This window comes from Marmota flaviventris, chromosome 17 (assembly GCF_047511675.1).
Source record: "Marmota flaviventris isolate mMarFla1 chromosome 17, mMarFla1.hap1, whole genome shotgun sequence".
NCBI classification, from domain to species: domain Eukaryota; kingdom Metazoa; phylum Chordata; class Mammalia; order Rodentia; family Sciuridae; genus Marmota; species Marmota flaviventris.
The window spans coordinates 46,347,544-46,367,091 of NC_092514.1; the positions used below are offsets into that span (position 1 = coordinate 46,347,544).

The window sequence follows — 19,548 nt, forward strand, 5'->3', positions numbered from 1 at the left end:
GCCAATATACAGAACTGCTTCCTGTAAGGTAGGTTAAAGATGATCCCAATTCCCTGCTGCTCCATGGTGGGGCTGCCTTCCTTCCCCTTAAAGTGGGCTGATTTGGATACTTGCTTACCAATAGACTGAGGTGGAAACACTGTTGATACATTGGAGGCCACATCATAAGATGCCCTGCAGCTTCCATTCAGGCCTCTTAGCTTAGGACACTTTGAGAGCCAGGAGCTGCCAAATAAGTCTAACTCCTCTGAAGCAATCAGGCTGTAAGAAGTGACTTGAAGGGCTCTGGTCAACATACTGGCTGGGATCCTGGATGACACCCAGGTGCCAAAAGCCATTTTGGAGGGGATCCTCCAGGCCCACAATTGATACTATGAATATAATAGATGAACTGTCCAGTTGAGTCCTTCCTGACCTGCAGAATCATAAGCAAAACAAAATGGTTAAGACTTGATTTTGGTGTAGCTTCTTATATACCATAGATAACCAGAAAAGTGCTCAAATATATTTATTTAATGAGTAAATAATACCTTTTGCTGTCATGTTCTGATGGTGTCTCTGCCCTATTCAAAAGCTCTCAATGGCTCCCTATTGCTTGAGAAATAAAGTCTAGTGCCCGTAGTTGGCATTTGAAATCCTCTCTAATTTGGCTTCAGCCTGCTTTTCAGACTTTATTGCTTGCTCTCCTCGGCACGAATCCATCCTATGCTAAAGTTTGTTTGAGCTATTTCCCAAACACACAAATACTTTTCCAACACCATGCCTATACTGCTCTCTCTGTCCAAATTGCCTTTCCTCCCCCATCCTCACTTCAATGGGTTGACATTCAACTTGTTCTTTGAGACTTTAGTTAAATGCCTTCTCTGACTGCCCCACTTCAGCAGTGAGCCCTCCTCTTCCTGGTCCGGGTTTGATGGTTTCACTGTCTTTTATCCTTTACTCTGTTCTTTATTTTTTACCTCCTCTATTGCATTGGAACTTCCTTATGTGGGGGAAGGGGCGGAGGAAGAACTTGTACATAACAAAGTGCATAAAAACATTTTTGTATATCTTACCAGCCATGAATCCCATAGAGCCTGAGTTGAGACTTCCTAGCACACGGTGTGGCATGTGCTCTGTCTCCCAAACCAAGTGTTCAAGTCCTTAAAGCAAAGAGTAGTTGGAAGAAGTATAGACCTTGGTGGTAGCTTGGATTCTGAACTGTGTTTGTGCCACTTACTGTGTGGCTTTGGGCAAGATGCTTAAATTCTCTGAGTTCCAGTTTTCTTATTTAGAAATGAGAGAGTTTAGATGAAAATGTGTGGCACAGTGTTTGGCATGTAACAAACTATTAATAAAATGCTTGTTGAATAGGTACAACAGAAGGTTAGGGTTGATCAATTGCTGATTGTTATTTTGTCAACTGGGGAGAGGAGAGGAGGGGAGAGAGAAAGAGAGGGAGAGTGAGAGAGAGAAAGAGAGAGAGTGAGCAAGAGGGAGAGAGCGAGCTATCAATGAAGAGGCACAATAGGGACCACCTAACCAACCCCAACTGTATTAATCTGTGTGATCTTCAGCAAGTGGCTGCAGAGCTCTGTCTTCTCATTGGTAAATTGAGCGGTGGGCATTGGAATCTAAGCTCCCCTCCAGCCCTGACATTCCAAGAGCATTAAAGAAAAAGGATGAATCACCCCCTTCAAAATACCAATATGGGCTGGGCCCTCCCCCTGCTGTCCCCATCAAGCACAGCTAAGAGCTCTTAATACACAGCCAGCTTCTTCCTGCAGCTGCCACCAAACTTCAACCCCCTTTCCCAGGAGTCTCAGAAGCAAGACTGATAATGGACCCCTGACTTCTACATCTCAACAGGGAATCAGATCTTATTCCCAGACTCTGGGGGCCAGAGGCTCTCCTCCATAGAGTGGGCTGGCTTCCCCTGGACATTTGGCCTCAGTTGGCTGCAGTGTGGTGTGTGGCAGGGTGCTGAGAGGGTGGAAGAAAAGAATAAGGGAAAAGTTGCAAAAAGAGAGATGAGTGAATTCTCACAATCCTGGTGGGAGGCATGTGGAGTGGTGGGAACCTTACCATTCATTCTCTTCCAGGATTTGGAAATGTCCATGTGCATGTATCTGTAGTAGTTTCTAATCTCCATCCAGGGGAGGCTTTGTCCCCCAGAGCTGTATAAATTCGTAGATACTTGCTGTCAAAGCCACAGAAGACACACACTTAGAGCATTTTTTTTCCCTTATAGGTAGGTGATAGGCACTAGGTGACCCCAGGGGGACAGTTTTCTTGCCTCTTTGCTCAGAGCTCTCTCTTCCTTTCCTCATTGATGCTATTATTAGTATTACAGTGTTATCAACATTAATCATAGTGGAGATGTAACCGGTTGTGCATCGGGCACGTGTTCCAGGACTAGCACATCCTTGTCTTCTTCTGGGACTGCCTGGGTCCTGATGGGTCCTGTCTTGGCGCCGGGGAGCTGCCTGGCCCCTGTGCTTTTGGTCTGTCAGTCCGGTGGTCTGTGGCCCGTCACGTCTGCAGCCCGGGTCCTCCCAGCTCACACTGGCTCCTGCTCTGAAAGCCGAGAAGCTCGCCGGCTGCAAGCGGGTTTTCCAAGTGGGCAGGGGTGGGGAGGAGGGGCGCGGGCGGGCCCGCGGAGGGAGGAGGGGGCGTCGCTGAGGGGAAGACCTCGCATTGTAATCCAATGACATTGCCAACGTGGGGGTGGGGGCGCTGGCCCCGGCGCGCTCTCCGAGTTTTGGCTGCCCGCCCAGCTGGGAATAACTCTCTTCGCATAATTCGCGTGTTTACCAGGCATGAAAATTCTTGCTTTCGGCTCCCCCCCACCACCAAACCCCCTCCTCTTCCCTGCTCCCCACCTCCTCCGCCCCTCGCAAGTGAAACTCTGTCTAAAAAAATATTGGCCCGGGGCACAGAAAGTTTTGCATAAATTCATAAGTGATGAATGGCTGATTTTAACGTTATTTGGGTATTTGTCAGAACTTAACAAATATACATGGGGACGGCGGTTCATAAACTTAAACATCTCAATATCCCCTTTCTTCTGGAAATAAATTACGTTTGTTTGCCCGGCTTGGAGTCTTAAGGTAGCCGACATTAGGAATATTTTAAAAGCCATCATCCATCCAGCGTGTCTCCCAGGCGCCAGGAAGATTAAATGAAAGAATCATAAGATGGAGGTCTTTAACTTTTAATCCTTTTACAATGAAGCCTCAGATAGTCGCGGGGGCAGGGTGCCCTCTCTGGGGGGAATAATGCCGTTATTCCTCCGCTCTCAGTTAATGAATACCCTAACGTCTGTCCCACGGCTGACGGAGGCAGCGCCGGGGAGGGGGCTCCGGCTCCCGGGCCAGGCTATTGAAATGAGGAGCCACCGAGGCTGCGTCGGGAGGGAAGAAAGCGCCCGGCTGGAGGGACAGAGCGGGCGGGGCCGGGGGCATTGAGACTGCGCTGGGGACCGAGCGCAGGTTTGAAATAATTAGCATAGATTCGTCGGGGACTCGGGACTCGGAGGGGGGGGGGGCGGTAGGACGGAGGCGCGAGGAGGTGGCCGGGGCGGGGTGGGGGGGCAGTGTGGGGAGGGAGCAAAGGAGAGCGACTTTGGAGTCCAAGATAAATAAAGGGAGCGGGGAGCAGTGTCAGGAAGTGGGTCCACGTGGAGCTGCGCTGATGGGCGCCACCCGGGATGGAGGCGGAGGGACTCACGCGAGTCAAGCGTCGCTCCCAAGAAGTTGGCTTTTTACCGGGTGGGGTGGGCTGATGTTTGTGCGTCTCTTTAAGGGAGCACACCCTCTGTCTCCAGTCCAATGGCGCAAAGATCCGGATTCTGAATTCTAACCCCCCGCACCTTCCCCTGCTCAAGTGGAGTTAAGTGTCCAGACCTGCAACGTACCCCTCTCCCCAAAGCAGATCCCAGAGGTGGCGAATTTTACCCCAAATCAATCCCCCTCCCCCCGAAACCCTGGACCTCAAAGTCTTCCTTAGGTCTTGCGGGAGGCGGAGGTGAGTGTCAAATCTCCCAGCTATCCCTCTCAATTCCAGCTGAAGTCTTGGGACTTCTGGGGCTCGGGTCTGCAAGATCACCGAGGCTGTGCGTTGTTGATTCCAATGGATCACCTCAACTCCAACAGCCTTAGCTTCCGGGCGTGCAAAGGGTTAACATGGGCTGGATATTGTGTGTTGGGGGGGGGGGGCAAGGCGGGAGGGGTGGCGGGATCTGGGTGGGCGCGCTCTGACCCCCCCCATTCCTTGGGGGTCAAGTTTCAGCGGCACTCCGCCCCCAGGGTAGGTGTGAAAGACACGTGTCCCCATTGTGAAGGGCCTGTCAGGCAGGACAAAGCGGCCGCCCACCCTCCCCCCTCCCCTCAGCCCAGCCTGGGGTCAGCTCCAGGGGGCCGGCTGGGTGTCGAGGTCACTACAGGCCCGAGCTTTGGTGACATGGGGGAAAATGCTGGGAGATTGGGCAGAGGCCACGTGATGTTTAAAAGAGGGGTTTGAGAATAACGCCCCCTCCCCATTGGAACTCAGCAGTCACCTCAATCATACCACAGGAGGGGAGTCCAAGGAGATGAGCTCCTTCTCCCAATAGGCATAGTAGGCACGGCGGCATCCCCTGCCCGCCCCCTCCTGCCCCCCCCCCCCCGCCCCCATCAATCACCAACACACAGAATCGCAGGGTCGAGCGCAGTCGGTTTTAGTGGTTTTCTTTAATCCTGCTCTGCACTTCTTTCTCATTTACTACACGGGATATTATAAAGAATAAATAGCAGATACTCTTAATTTACAATGATTAGTCATTCCATTTGTTCTCTATATTTACAATAGCTGTAAAATAACATTGAACTCTATAGCTTCTTCGAGGTCCAAGGAAAATCAAAACACTTTCCGAAGAATGGAAAATAGCTTTTAAAAAGTCCTTCTACAAAAGTTCCCCCCTCTCTTTGTACTTTAAGAAAAAATAACTTTTCCCCCCTGCTTCGCCATGCGAAGGGCACTGGAATATAAATAGCAGGTTAACATTATTAGCAACAACCAGAATAAGTCTCTCTTTTCTCTGTTCTTTTTTTTTCTTTTGCTTATTTTTTTTTAAAAATACAGTAGAAGCCGGTAACTTTTAACGTATAATACTGACCTTTTAATAAGTAAATTAAAACTGGGACCGTATATACACACACATATACATTCCTACACAGTTAAACAGTGCATTACATGAACCAGAAAGCTAGGTCTCTGTAGCCAAAAAAAAAAAAAAAAAGTTCATTGAGAACCCTCGCTAGAGGGTGGTGGAACTGGTTGGAGTCGGTGTAGGTGGCGTCAGTGGAGATCGATCAAGTGTCCGGGTGCGGGCAGGGGGCCCCCAAGTTCTAACACGAGCACTTGCACTCGGAAATGATGGGGTACTGGATGGGAATCCAGCCGCAGCGCTGGCCCCCGCGCCGCTGACAGCGCCACCGCAGCACCGTGAGGTGCACGGACTTGGACGGCTTGCACACCATGCCCTCGGGCACAGAGCACGAGCGCTTACTGAAGCAGCTGCCCACCTTCACGTAGCGCGGCCAAAAGCGGCTGCCTAGGTCGTTCCACGCGTACAGCACCGGGCAGAAGGTCTGCGACCACAGCCACATCTGTAACTTCCTCCGCAGCTTCTTGCTCAGGCGCTGCTTCTTGCCCTGGGCCAAGCCCTCGGAGAACTCCAGCCCTTTGATCTCGCTCGGCATGGCCCCCGACGGCCGCTGCCGCAGCAGCTGGTCCAGCTCCGCCAGGTCCTCGGCTCCTCCAGCCGCTCCCCCGCCCCCTCCGGGTCGGTCCTCAGGGGGAGAGGTGGCCATGAAGCCCGGGTCGTAGTGGCCCCCGAGCAGCGAGCGCAGCAGCGTCTCGTTCAGATCCTTTTCCTTGGGGTCAAAGATAGGGTCCGGGTGTTCGATGAGGTCCACCAGGGGCAGGTTGTCGCTGGGAGCTGGGCGGATGTGGAGATAGTGCTGGCCACCGGCCGGTGCCGCCCGCAGCCCCAGGACCACCACCAGGGCGTAGAGGGTGACCCCCAGGCTGGGGCAGCGCTCCATGCCTCCGGCGCGCGCCCGGGGCTGCAGCTTCGTCCCGCGTCCCCGGAGGAGAGCACGCTGAGCCCGCGGCGCCGCCGCGCTCCCCCGTCTCTCCGGAGGCGGCTCACCCGAGGCTGGGCAGGCGCAGGGCCGGCAGCATGAGCCGCGAGCAGAGCCTTTGCGCAGCGCCGGCTCCCACCGGGGTGGAAAAAAGGCACACGAGTTGGCCGCAACTCCTCTCTCGGGTCTATTCGGAAAGGCGGCCGCGGCGGGGCATCCGAAATTACTCCAGGGCGACCGCGGGGCGCTGGGGGCGCCGGCTCCTCGCTGCCTTCCCGGGCCGGCGGCGGCGCTGGGCGCGTGGACGAGCCGCTCTCCCCTCCTCCTCCTCTCGCTGCTCCTCGTCCTGCCGCTCTGTGCAGCGCCGCTGGCCGAGCCGGTCCTGGGGCACTTCCCTCCGCCTGCTTCGGGCTCCTCGGCCGGCTCTGCCCGGCGGACTCCAGCGGCGGCGGCGGCGGCGGCGTCCGCGCACGTTGGCACCGGTTTGTCTGTCTCGCTGGGTCCAAGCCTTTAAATTTCCTGCACTTTCAGCTCCATCACCATGGAAACCACTGACTCTCTCGGCGTTGCCCCCTCCCCCTCCTTCCCCCCAAACAACAACCCCACCCCCCACTTCTCCACCCCCGAGGAGCCGGAGCGGCACAGGCTCCGGGGGAAGCCGCCTGCACTCGCCGCGGAGGCGGCGGCGGCGGCTTCGGCAGCGCCCAGGGCTGTGCCCCGCCGGACCCAGATGCCCCGGGAAGCCGACAGTCGGGCTGCCCGCCGGAGCTCACAGGCGGCGGCGGCGGCGGCGGCGGCAGCGGCGGTGGCGGCGGCGGTGGCGCTTGGCAGGTCTCCGCGCAATTTTCTCTCTCCCCCACCACCCACCCCCCTTCTCCTCCTCCGGCAAAATGCACCGCCCCCCTCCTTTCTCCTGGAGCAATGCAACTGGGGCTCTAGGCGCCCCGCCAGGGCCAGTCCCGGGGAAAGCTCGCGGCGGCGCTGGAGCCGGGCTGGAGGGTGCAGGGCCGGTGTTGGGGGGTGCTCGAGTTGGGGTGGGGGGTCTCTCACTGGCTGGGTGCTTTGCACTGGGAGGGGAGCGGCGAGGAGGTGCCGGGAGCTCTTTTCTCAGAGCAGTTCTAAGCAAGAAATTTCTCCATGTGCATGAAGCGTTTTCCCCGGGTGCTTCTCGCCTTCCTCTCCCGGGCTCGGTTTAAGTCCCCTCCCCCGCAAAACACATACACACACCACACGCACCCCCAGCACACAGCGCCCCCCTCCCCATGCGCCAGAGGAGTCCAAGAGCCGCAGCGTTGCGCAGCGTGATGTAATTCCTAGGAAGCACTCCTGCCTGTCTGCCCCCGAGACCACGAGGGGGGTCCGTCCGCTCCTCACCCTCCTCCTCCTCCTTGGCCGGGTCCTGCACCCTGAGTGGCCGAGGCGCAGGGGCGCGTCCAGCTCGCCTGCGGCTCCCCTAGCCCGCCCAGCTCCGTACCTCTGTCGCTTGTCTCCCTGGGGGCGGCGCGCCCTCTGCTGGCCTGTTTCAAGCCCTACATGTGGTGCTGGAGGGGTGGCCCAGGGAAGTGGGTTTTGTCTTTTCTGTCCACTCGGTGTAGCTGGGTTTGTGCTTCTGTGTCCACATCATTCGTGTGTGTCTGCGTTTGATGACCGGTACATTCCAGTTCTGCATGTTTTCTTGGACTTCTCCAGGCCCTCAGTGTAAACAAACTTCTTGAGATTCCTCTCCAACCCCCTCAAATTTCACAAGAATACTTGCTGCATCTTCTGCCCTGGCCTTGAGTCGGCAAAGACCTAAAAGATAAACTGGAAGTAGGGTACCTGAGTTCTGGCTATGTCCCACCCTGATATAACTATGTTGACATTGGACGAGTCACTTTTTTGGCACTGTAAATTTTAGTTTGGGAGTTAGTGACATAAGTATATTTTGCGATTTTAAATAAACCTGTGTGATGCTTTCTCTTTCGGAAGCAGTTTCCCTTTGATAGGAGATGGGTACTGGATGGCATCACCAGGCAGTTTCCCCTTGAATGAAGAGATGAATCTAAGCTTCAAACCCCAAATTCGGTTTCCTTTATGGTGGATGTGATTGGAGTCTGGGATAAGCTGGAGAAGAGAGACTTGGAGTGGATGACTTGGGCTTTCTCCAGGATTTTATGGAGTGGGAGTTAGGAAGTCCCAATGTGACACCCACAATCACCCTACTTTCTTTCCCCAAAGATCTGGTTTTTCCTTTCAGCCTGCCCCCATTCCCCCAAAAGGTCAATCATCTGTCTAAGGAAGAAAGACTGTGCATGTTACAGTTGGAAGGGATGACCAGTTTCACTTGAAAATATTTTCTCCAACTTTGAAGTTCTATAAAACCAGTAGAATTAGGCTAACAAGGCACTGCCCCCAAAGAAGAGTTTGCTCTTATGACTGCTGGAGATAAGAACAACCCATTGGTTGTTGGAATTGGCACCTGGCACACAGTAGGCTCTTAAACCACACTCTTTATTTTTGTTGTGTTGGGGGGGGGCTTTGCATTAGTTTGTTGTCTTATGAAGATTAACGATTCAGAACAATTTTGTCACTGCTGTGAATTAACTGAGAAAGTAATTTTTCAGTAAAGAGTACAAAAGGGAAATTCTAACCCAGACCCCCTTGAGATGGTTAGGTTCCAGTTAGTGGTATTTTATTTGTGCTATTTTTTTGTTCAAGCAATCTTTCTTTGTCGACTTCAAATCAATTCAGATATTTTGGTCACAGACTGGGTAGATCTGACTGAAAAAACCAAAAAGCGAATGAAAAACAAACTGTGTTTGAGAATAGACTGGGGCCACTCAGGGTGCAGGACCCAGCCAAGGAGGAGGAGGAGGGTGAGGAGCCGACGGATCCCCCTTGTGGTCTCAGGGGTAGACAGGCAGGAGTGCTTCCTAGGAATTACATCAGATGATCAGGGGAAAGACAGAAAGGAGAAAAAACTTGTAGTTATTCTCAACCCCCTAAGATTTTTGCAGTCCAGTTAGGATAGAGATGACAAGTATGGGAAGAACAAAAATTAAAAAGTCATGGGAAAAATGTTTAAATCCCTATAAAACTACATATGGATGTGGTATACCTTTTTTTTTTTTAACCCATGACTTCTTTTGATAAATGTAACACTTTCAATTTCATGCTCTCCTTTGAATGTAGTCTGAGATTTTATAATACATTATGATGACCCAAAAGAAGTCAAAACAAGTATAATATGAGTTATCATTTTTTTTCTAACCACACCTACCCCGTTCACTCTGGGGTTCTGCAGCCCCTCCCCCCACTCTGCACACTCTGGGGTTCACACATACGCTTGAGTAGACTTGAGTATCTGGGGGTGTTGGTGTCTGAGACTAAACACAACCCATACCTTAATGGCAGAGCTGAGCTTTAGCTGAACTTGATGAAGAAAAAGTATGTATGTGTCTGAGTAGCGAGGAGTTTGAGACATAGAATATGCGTTTTCATGAAGACATAACCATGAGGTTCAGCCAGAGGCTCTGGGGACATGACAAATGGAGGAAGGAATGCCATACAAAGGAGAACTCAACACAAAGAAGGCCTGGGGTAGTGTAGCTTAGAGGTAGAGTGCTTTCCTAGCATGTGCAAGGCCCCGGGTTCGTTCCCTAGCACAAAAAAATATTGCTCAACAGAAACGACTTCTGTATCAGGTGGACTGAGGTTGGACTCCTGGCCCATCACACACGCATTTTAGCCATGGTGAATTTCTACTTTCTCATCTGTAAGATAGAGATATTATACACCTGTCACAATTGTACAATATTCAGGAGGCAAAGGATGTCCAGCTGACTTGGTGCCTGGGGCAGAATATAGACTGAGCAATAGTCTTTCAACAGATGTTTGTTCTTTGGAGAAACCCACTGCCTTCCGTTGGCCAATCATCTCAGATTTGAGCAAGAGAGTGGAAGGGTGGGAATGCTGCTGAAATCAACTCCAACACCCAAGGGTCTCCTTGCTGTTGGCTCAGCATGTACAGCCGAGCTCTTTTTGATGGCTGCCAGCCTTTGGGAGTACAGGGTGGGGCACTGGAATTTCTGGGGGAACATAATAGCCAACCCCTTTTCTTGGTTCTGTAGTTCTTTTAAAGAAGGAACTTGAGGAGAAGGGCAAAGAGGGTGCGTTTCTTCAAAAGGTAGCTGTGGGTGGGAGATGGGCTAAGGGAGGGCTATCAGCTCTGCTTTTTGATCAGGCACTGGGACTTGGGCCTGCAGAGCTGGGGTAGGAGTTATAATGAACAATAACAGGGCCCACCTGTTTTGGCTGTCCCCATCCCAGATGTTGTCCTGGACAAGAAAATTGAAGCACTCCTTCAAACAATTGCTTGGGTAGCTGCAAGTCAAGGCAAGAGAAGCCCAAGGGTACTTATTCATCTTTCCTTATTTCCATCAAGATTCTAATAATATTCATCAATCTTCTGCTTCTTTGCCCTTGAGAAAGTAGGCCTAAGGCAGATGTGCAAAGGTATGGGACTGGATGTCCCAAAACTTGCAATCAACCAGGCAACCTACCAGCTATGTGACCTTGGGTGAGTCAATTTACCTCTCTGGTGCTCTCTGATACAAGGAGGGTCAGGGAATCACAAGTGACCATAAGATAGAAGGCATAATAACTCTCATCTTTTACATCTAGCATCAGGCCAGGCATGGTGGTCCCATAAGTGTAGCGTCTGATAGGCTTTCTCTTGGCGAGACCCATAATATCTCTGGCCTTCCCCAATTTAGCAAAATGAGGAAGAGTCAGCCACAAAGCTGTCACTTTCCTCTCTTGACTGCCAGAAGGCCATGAGGGTGGAGATGGCCTAAGGCAGAGAACGAAAGGTTTCTAGTAGCTTCCTGGGGACTGGAGGAACCCTGTCCAGGTGACCGTGGAGGGATCAGCTCAGCTTCCTCCTATAGTATAATGTGCCATGTGTGTCCAACTGTGATGGGCTTCTAGTTAAGGGTGTGAAGTCGGAACAAGTTTGGTTGTGGGGTGCAGAGGAGAGGAAAGAAGGAGAAAAATGGGGAGAGAAGAGTTCCAAGTGGGAGGTGGAAAATGGGTAAGTAAATGTAACATGTGCTTTCAGAAACAAAGTTTAAGAGGAGCAGGAGCGGACTTCAGCCTGCTCCTTGCAGCCCTGACAGCCCCAGCCCTTCCTCAGTCGGCCCCTGCTCGCCTGTCGCCCCCTCCCCATCTGGCTCCACACTGGGGAAGGGGAGACGTCTCTGGAGCCCGGTGGCTCATTCATCTCCTGATAAACTGTTTATCTGAGTTTTAACGAGGGCGCCTCTCCCCAGCCCTGGAGACAGGAGCCTCTGCGTGTTTAGCCTGCCCTGATGTGGGGAGCCTGGGGGTTGGGGGGGGTGAGGCCTGCAGGCGTATCTTCTCCCCTTTCCTTGCTGCCCCCAGCTTTGCCCTGGGCTCTCCTGGGTGGGCGGCCTCGCCCTCTGGTTTCCTTGGCTGCAGTCTGGGTGTAGGGGGGACTCGAGGTTTTCCCAGGGAAAGGAAATCTTCCTGCCATGGTCCCTCTCCCTCCAGCCATTGTCTTTCTTACACACACTCTCTCTCTAAATAAAAATTTAAAACCAGCAATACTGGGTTCTGAGTTATGTGCCTTTACCGTGTGTGACAAGAGGAAAAATGAAATGCTACCGCATCGCTAGTGCGGGAGAGGAGTCTCCAAAATGTTGGAGGAGGAATAGCTCTGTGAAAGGACAACCATCAGCAAAATCATAGAAACTTCAACTGCAAATGTTCCAGGTTTCTAGGTCCCCACCACCCATCCTCCTCCATCCCCACAGGTGCACAGATGCCAGTGCATTTATTGAAGAGCAACACAGTGCCCCCAAACACTTTGTGAATACAAACACACCAGTGTGCACACATGGAGGCACATGTATACACACACACACACCACGACATTCCCCAACATCAACACACACACACACACACACACACACACAGAGTTGCCTGTGTGTCCTCTGTTCCCCACCAGGACTCAGAAGAGAATTTACACACAGCCTCCTCTGGCCCACCAACACACACACACACACACACACACACACACCTCAACCCAGGCTCACATTTCCTCGTGCCCTCTCTTCCGCCTGCCCCAGATGAATGTTTATTGAGATAATAAGGTCTAGTCTCCCTTATCCCCTTAAAGGCTCAAGATAACAAGCAGACAGGAGCTCAATGGAGTGAAAAGTAAATGGGAAACGACCTCCATTTCAGGTGTGTGGGTTCCAGCGACTGAACCTACCTCGCCCAATATTTTCTCCTCTCTGATTCTCCCTGTTGCTCCTCACCCTGTCTCCTCACCAGCTGAAGATCAGTGCAGTCTTGACAATGACCCCCCACCCCCTGCCCTCATGGCCACCCTTCTCAGTCTTTTATTGGATCATCTATTCCCTGGTCATGGGACCTGCTTATAAATATATTGTGTGGCAAGGAAGAAGACCGAGTCCATCCTCTTGAGGAGCTCAAAGGAAAAGTCAACTGAAGGTCACACTCTGGTGTCAGCGGCCATGATGAAGCACGGAAATGTTGGCAGGGGGATCCCAAAGGCTCTCCAGAAGAGTCAATGTCCAAGAGGAAAAACCTGAAAGACCAACAGGAGGTCACAGACCAAGGGGGTGGGGAGGGACCTCTGGCTGGATGGCATTTGGGGCAGTGGGGGATGGGGAGCAATGTCATTCAAATCCTAGAGCCCAGTGGTCACAGAAGGGACCTAGGCCACTTAAAGTCTGATTTGAATTTAGTTTTGAGTTTACAAAGACTTGAAAGAACCATAGTCATGTGACCTCGATGGGCCCGAATTTAGCCCCTATTAAAAAGGGGGGACTCTCTTTAATTTTTACTTAAAAATTAAATCAACCCAAGCTTGATTCTGAGTTACATCAGGGTCCAGAGCCAGGCAGTTCAGCCCCGGCATCCTTGCTTTTGATCTCTATGCAGGGATTATTTTGTGTGTAAGGAAAAGCTTCCTAAAGACTCCCTAAAACACATTTATAAGTCATTCGTTATAATGACGATCCCTAAAAAATGGGATTAGTGTGTGGGGTGACAGAGGAAAAAGATCTCTCCCTTTTCACTTTCCATGTCCTGTATGTAAATGTGCGAGAGAGAGAGAGAGAGAGAGAGAGAGAGAGAGAGATCAATATTCATTCATTATAAGCTTTAAATTGTGAATTTCGAAGAAATAACTTGCCCCAAAGTATCAGGCGCTTATAAAGCTGGAAATGGTGCCTAAGATTTCAAGTGTTGAAAAGATGTTTGACGCCAATGGGCTTTGTTTCCGGTTTTAGTTAAATGGCTCAGTGCTCGTGCGGGAGGGTAACTGCTGGGGAGAAGCATGCTGAGGAGTCTTAATGTGCAGGGGCGTGTGTTTGTGTGAGTGAATATGAATATGTGACAGACACTGTTTCATGACACTTTAATCTCCTGTCTCAGACTTCTGCAGAGAAACGAGATTGCTTTCAAAAATAAAAATGATACCCACATCAAAACCTATCACTCGGCTGAGAAACAAAACAGAGCTAAAATATATCCCAAACCAGCCTCATGCTTGATGAGAACTGTGCCATCTGGGAGGAGGCTGGAGTGGAGGCTAGGCATAGGAAGTAAGTGACCCAAGTGGAGGCTTTGGAGAAGAGGGTCCCCAAACGAGTAGAAAAGAACTTATCCTCACTGTTTTCAGTCTGAGAAACAAACCAACAAACCAACAAACAAGAGTTTAGCATGGACTGAATTTTCCATCTGCCTTACAAACTTGATTTTTATGGACATCCTGTAGTAGCGTCTGGACTAGGGATGGTTATCCATCCATTTTGTAGATGGGGAAATTGAGGCCCCAAGAGGTGAGGGAGCATCCCCAAATCATATCTTATGACTTGGGGATCATCTGTGGAGGGTGGGGGAAGGCTTCTTAGCTCAGAGCTCTGAGCCCCAAGGGGTCTTGGGAATGCATCTGTTCTCTGGCTCTGACTCATATTAAGCTTCAGAGGTCATCAATACCTGCAGGTCGATAGGTTCACTTGTGGGCAGAGATTTTGGCAACCAGGTCGAGTAGGAAAGAGGACTCATTTCATCCTCCCGCCAGCCTGTCCCCACCTCCCATAATGGAGCATGACTGTAGTAAAACAGGGCTTTTGATCAAGCGTCTCCCCACCACGCTTAAGACAAACAATGTCTCGAAACCCCCCAACTGTTTTTATTTTTCTTATATCTCAGGTTTCACCTTCACATCTTTACCCAGCTTCATTAAAAAAAATGCCCTCAATTAAGAAAAAAAATCATTTCTTTATTGTAATTCGTAAAATATACCTACAGAAAATGAAAGGGAGGATTCAGTTATATAAACAATCGCCTAGAATTTTCAAAAGGGTCCCTGCCTTTCTCCTAGCCTGTCAGGCATCCTCTCACCCACCCCCAAAATTTTCCAATCTGTTTTTTTTTTTTCTCCTCGTCAATTAAGAGGGCACAAGTAGATTTATTAATGAAAACACAAATACCCATGAACCATGCTCATTCTTGACCAGCATGGTCCGTTGGGTATGTGCATATTCCAACATAGGAATAGGAGCTTTCTGAGGTGTGGCTCACTATTTGTCAAATTTTTTTAAAATAATTTTATAAATTGAAAAAAAAATTATTTTTTTTCTTTTCCTTTATCCACTTTAGAATGGATAAGGTCAGAGCTGAGACTGATGTTGGGGCCTCTTTGTCCTCCCCCTACCAAATGAATCCAGTACACTACAATTTCAGACAAATGTCTTTTTCCTCACACAAAGGCTTAACCATGTTAACTAGTTAATGTAAAGCTTGATTAAACTCGCAAAGATAATCCCTAAAATGCTGGGAGAAGGGGCCCTTGAAGTGCCTGGAGGTGGCAGGGAGGGGGTGGGCCCGTAATGAGGCAAGGTTGTGATTGCAGCCTCCTCTGCTCTCTGCATTGTTTCTGAAGTGAATTACTGCCTCACTTGGGCAAAATACATTGAGGAAAAATGCAAAGCAACGTCCCTCACCTCCCCTAGGATTTTAGTCACCTCGGAAGGGATGAGCTTTTAAAATGTAATGAGAGGCATCGTAATTATCATGCCATGGGGGTAAGAAAATCCTGGCAGATCACATTTTATAGAACTCTGCTTTTCTTTTAGGCACTGGCCCGGAAGGAGAGGCAGCTACATTTTAGACTAAATGTTTATGGTTTAGCCTTCTTCAACAGCATGAACGTTTACTTCTGCACTGCTCTTATTGTTCTGCCTGTGATTTAAATATGCTTCTTCTAAATATTTTGACAGCAAAGGAAGTCTTGGGGTACGTGTCCTTTTTTTTTAGGGCTTCAGAGCCATGGTTCTTGGTGATGTGGTGGGGTTTTGTGAGGTCTCTGACTTTCCTGTCTCTGATAGCAGCTATTCTTCATTTCACAGGTATGGGATCCTAGGTGAGGTCCTTCGCTCTCACCCATGTTACCCTAAATGCACAGTGAGAAGAGAGTCTTGCAGACGGTGCTGGCCTGCCCAAGGAAGTCAAGTGCTCTCTCATTTCTATTGAGGTTTTAGTATTTCTGAAGGAGAAACAGGCTAAAATTAATGGGTATAGAGAACAAGAATGAGTTATGATTGTTCAAAACTCCCTAAGGATAGCTTTGCTTACTCTCAAGATAAGGTTATGACATTTGATGACTTTTTCCGTCTGACCACAATCTACCTTTCCCCTATCACCTCTTTCCACTCCTTGCTGTTTGCCCCTGTTGAGCTTGTCTGGCCCTCCTGGGAGGTCTGTACACATAGTCTGCTCTTCCTCACTATTGTACATTCTGTCTGCTCACTTTCTCCCTTTTGCAAAATCATTTGCCACTCCGAGATCCTGCTTAAACATTACCTCCTCTGTTCTTGATCTCTGGACAGAAGTAATCACCCCCTCCACTCAGATCCTACTCCATCCCACTCCTTCAGTACCAGCTTGTCCTGCAGGCTCTTGTCTGCCTTCACTGCTGGATCTCAAGCTCTTTATGGGAGTTCCTCTCTATATTCCCAGTGCCTAATACTGGGTTTCATATGTGAATGAAGGAGTCGCTTAACTCATTTAATCGCCTTTGGTGACCATAATGGGTCCTGGTAGTGGGTGCAGGGAAACAAGGGTGTTGAAAGCTATGCTCATTTCTTAATGAAAGCAGCAAATTTGGAGAGCAATGGCTGGCAATGTCTGATCTTCTCGAATCCTTTATAGGCCTCTGGAAAAGAAAAAGACCAATTTGAGAGCTGGGGTTGTGGCTCAGCTGTAGAGCACTGGCTTAGCACGTGCTGGGTTCCATCCTCAGCACTACACAAAAATAAATAAATAAAATGAAGGCATTGTGTCCATCTACAACTAAAAAAAACATATTAAAAAAAAAACACCAGTTTGACTCAGATGCTCTACTATTTAATGAGTATACACCAATGACTTGCTTGCGCTAAGCTGGATATGGCTGGTTGTCGCAGGGACCCTCCTCAGCAGCCTGAGTTCTCACAAATTAGCAGCTCTGTACCTTGAAGTCAGCTGATTTGGGCAGCAGAAGCAAGTCAGGGCAGAGGAGGGGCGACGGATGGTCGGCTCTAGCCCAGGAAGCTGCAGCTTGGTTTGGGGGACGAGGAGTAGCGCAATGATCCCAGTTCATTCTGGGGAGGCAATAATGGTGGTGACATGTCAGGCTAATCAGCCCATACCCTGGGAAAGGAAGACGGTGCTGCCCCCACCCCCACGCCCGAGACTTCAGGACCCAGTTCTTTCTAGAACTATTTTCTCTCTCTTCTACTGGTACTGCTCCCAGTCCTTGCTGTCTTCTTGGAGAGGTAGCTACAGAAGCCACTTCCAAAAGGACAGAGCACACTGATCTCTCTGAAGACGGCTCTCCTCGGTGTGGTGTCCGATTCCTCTTTGTGTAGCCAAAGTGCCTTGCACACTGTCTGCCGCGGTCAGCACTCTCTGGGGTGGCTGGATCAATGGCTAGGTTCACTGTCAACACCGACTGGGTGCTATTCTTTAAACATCCTTTAGGTCCTCTAAGCTGTCATTGTGCAGTCACAATTGTCCAGATAACCAGGTCAAAGGTGCCCTTTTGGGTATTCTTTTCCCAGCCTGAATGACGCAGCCCAATGCAAGAGCTTCTCAGGGCAGCTCGGCGTCACTCGGGTTCTGCCCACCTGGCACACAGGGCAATGCTTTGAAGAAGAAATGGATTAAGGTATTGGATTACAGTTTCTGTAGCCAGGCTCAGGGCCTGAGCTGAATGTACTGCCCTGAGTAGGGTGCCTTGGCAGAGCAGCTCAGGCCTCCCTCCCTCCCTCCTCTCTTTCCTTCCTGTTCTGTTGCCCCCTAGGCAGAGGGAGGTAGAGGGGACGCTCACTCCCCATGACTTAGATCAACATTTTGGCAGAGGGTAAATGGGGTTACTATTCTTACCTTATATCTTGCACCTGTTCCATTCTACGATGGGACAACATGAAGATGAGGGCAGGAACAGTCTGTTGGTACAAGAGCGAGCAGACATGGGGTAGAGGCAATAGCTCAACCAGAAGACAGATGTCAATCTCTTTCCTCTCTCCCTCCTTCTTCTTCCCAGTTATTGACTTCTAACTTCATGCCTGATGTGTGTGTGTGATACTTCTCTCTTCATATACATACATATAATCACATTTAGTCCTCCAAACAACTCAGTTCCTAAGCAAGGACACTAAAATGCAGAAGAGTCAAGTGACCAGACCAAGGGTGCCCGAATAGGAAGCAGCACAGCTGAGAAATAACCTACCTCCAAAGCTCGTCAGTTCCTGTGGCCTCTTTTTCCTTCACCTGGGATTCTGTTTTTGGTGTTCCTCATACAACTAACAACTGTGGACAGTGGTGGTGGGGGAGGGGAAGGACACAAAAGTAGACTCCAACATGACCCATAAAACAGTAGCTTAAATGTTCAGTCCACGCACATACACTGGGTAAAGCTTACACATGATTGGGAATCACACACACCACCTTGGTGGTTGATATTTCTGGGCAGAAGGTAAAATATTTGGTGGTTGCTGAGATATATTTATAAAATTATTTCTTTTAAAAGAAGAGAGAGATCAAAGAAAACATAAATAAAAAAAAATCTTCATTGTTCAAACCATAATGAGAGGTCCAATTCAGACCCATCAGAAGGACTGTTATCTAAAAAGCAAAAAAAAAAAAAAAAAGTTAAGATGTGTCAACTGGAGAGCTGGAGGAGGTGGAGAAGTGGAATTCTTGCATAATGGGAATATGACATGGTGCAGCCAGAATGGAAATCAACATGAAAGTTCTGCAAAACACACACATACACACACAAATATGAAATTATCATAGGAACTAACTCTTCTAAAGAACTAAAATAAGGCAGTCAAACAGGTGTTTGTACATCTTTGCTCGTAACAGCATTATTCCCAATAGCCCAAAGGTGGAAATAACTCACTTGCTCATGGGCAGATAAACAGCTACACAAAATGTGGTATATTCATACAGTGGAATCTATGTATCCTTAAAAAGAGATTCTGACACATGCTACAACATGGATAAAGCTTGAAGATATTATGCCAAATAAAAGAAACCAATTACAAAAAAAGACAAATACTGTAGGGTTCTACTTATACGAGGTACCTAGAGTATCCAGGTTCAGGGACAGACAGTAGAATGGGGAGGCCAGTTACTAGACGGAGGAGGGAAGTGGAGGTAGAGTTTAATGGGTGCAGAGTTTCAGTCTGGGACAATGAAAAAATCCTGTAGATGGAATGACATGGTGGCTGCACCACAGTGGACTGTGCTTAATGCCACTGAACTCTACACTTAAACTCTACACTCAAACGGTGAATTTTATGCCACATATATATATTTTGATACTTATTTTGTCACTGTATTTAAAAAAAATCACTTTGATGTCCAGTGAGGAGGGGCAGAAGAGCTGTATGAACAGTTCCTCCTCACATGCTATGGGTCCTTGGGGAGAGTTAGACCAGGAGTGAGGTGACAGGCCCCCTTTCCCTGGGACTCTGAGCAGGCTGCTGTTTTTGTCTCAGGTGGGCCAGAAACTGTGCGCAAATCCCACTTTTCCCCTTCTCCCCGCTGGGGTTCGGCCAAGCACTGGGTACTTTCAGGCTCAGAGGAAGTTCATCTGAAAATAAAAGCGGTCCTTCAAGGGTCCCCTTGGATGGAGTGCCTCCCTTTCTGGTAGTCTCTGAGGCTGCAGCAAGACTCCAGCCAGCCCCCTGGGCATAGTAACAGCCCTGTCAGCCACGGCAAATCTGCCGAACCTCAGAGTCCCAAATTAGCACCTGGCCCTTCGATAGGGCAACTTTGGTTTAAAGTTTAAGTGAAACCTTGACAGTCCTGCTGACTTGAGGGGAGGCCTTGGGCGGGCTCTCATAGGATGCTCTTTCTT

At 49.6% G+C, this 19,548-nt stretch overlaps 1 protein-coding gene across 1 annotated transcript; it reads right to left on the reverse strand.

Annotated features, from left to right (window-relative positions):
- Window positions 1-4,690: 4,690 nt before the first annotated feature.
- Nog (noggin) lies at window positions 4,691-6,662 on the reverse strand. Its single transcript, XM_027950363.2, has one exon. The coding sequence runs from the start codon at window positions 6,063-6,065 to the stop codon at window positions 5,367-5,369; it is 699 nt and encodes a 232-aa protein (XP_027806164.1). The 5' UTR covers window positions 6,066-6,662; the 3' UTR covers window positions 4,691-5,366.
- Between the last annotated feature and the right edge of the window lie 12,886 nt (window positions 6,663-19,548).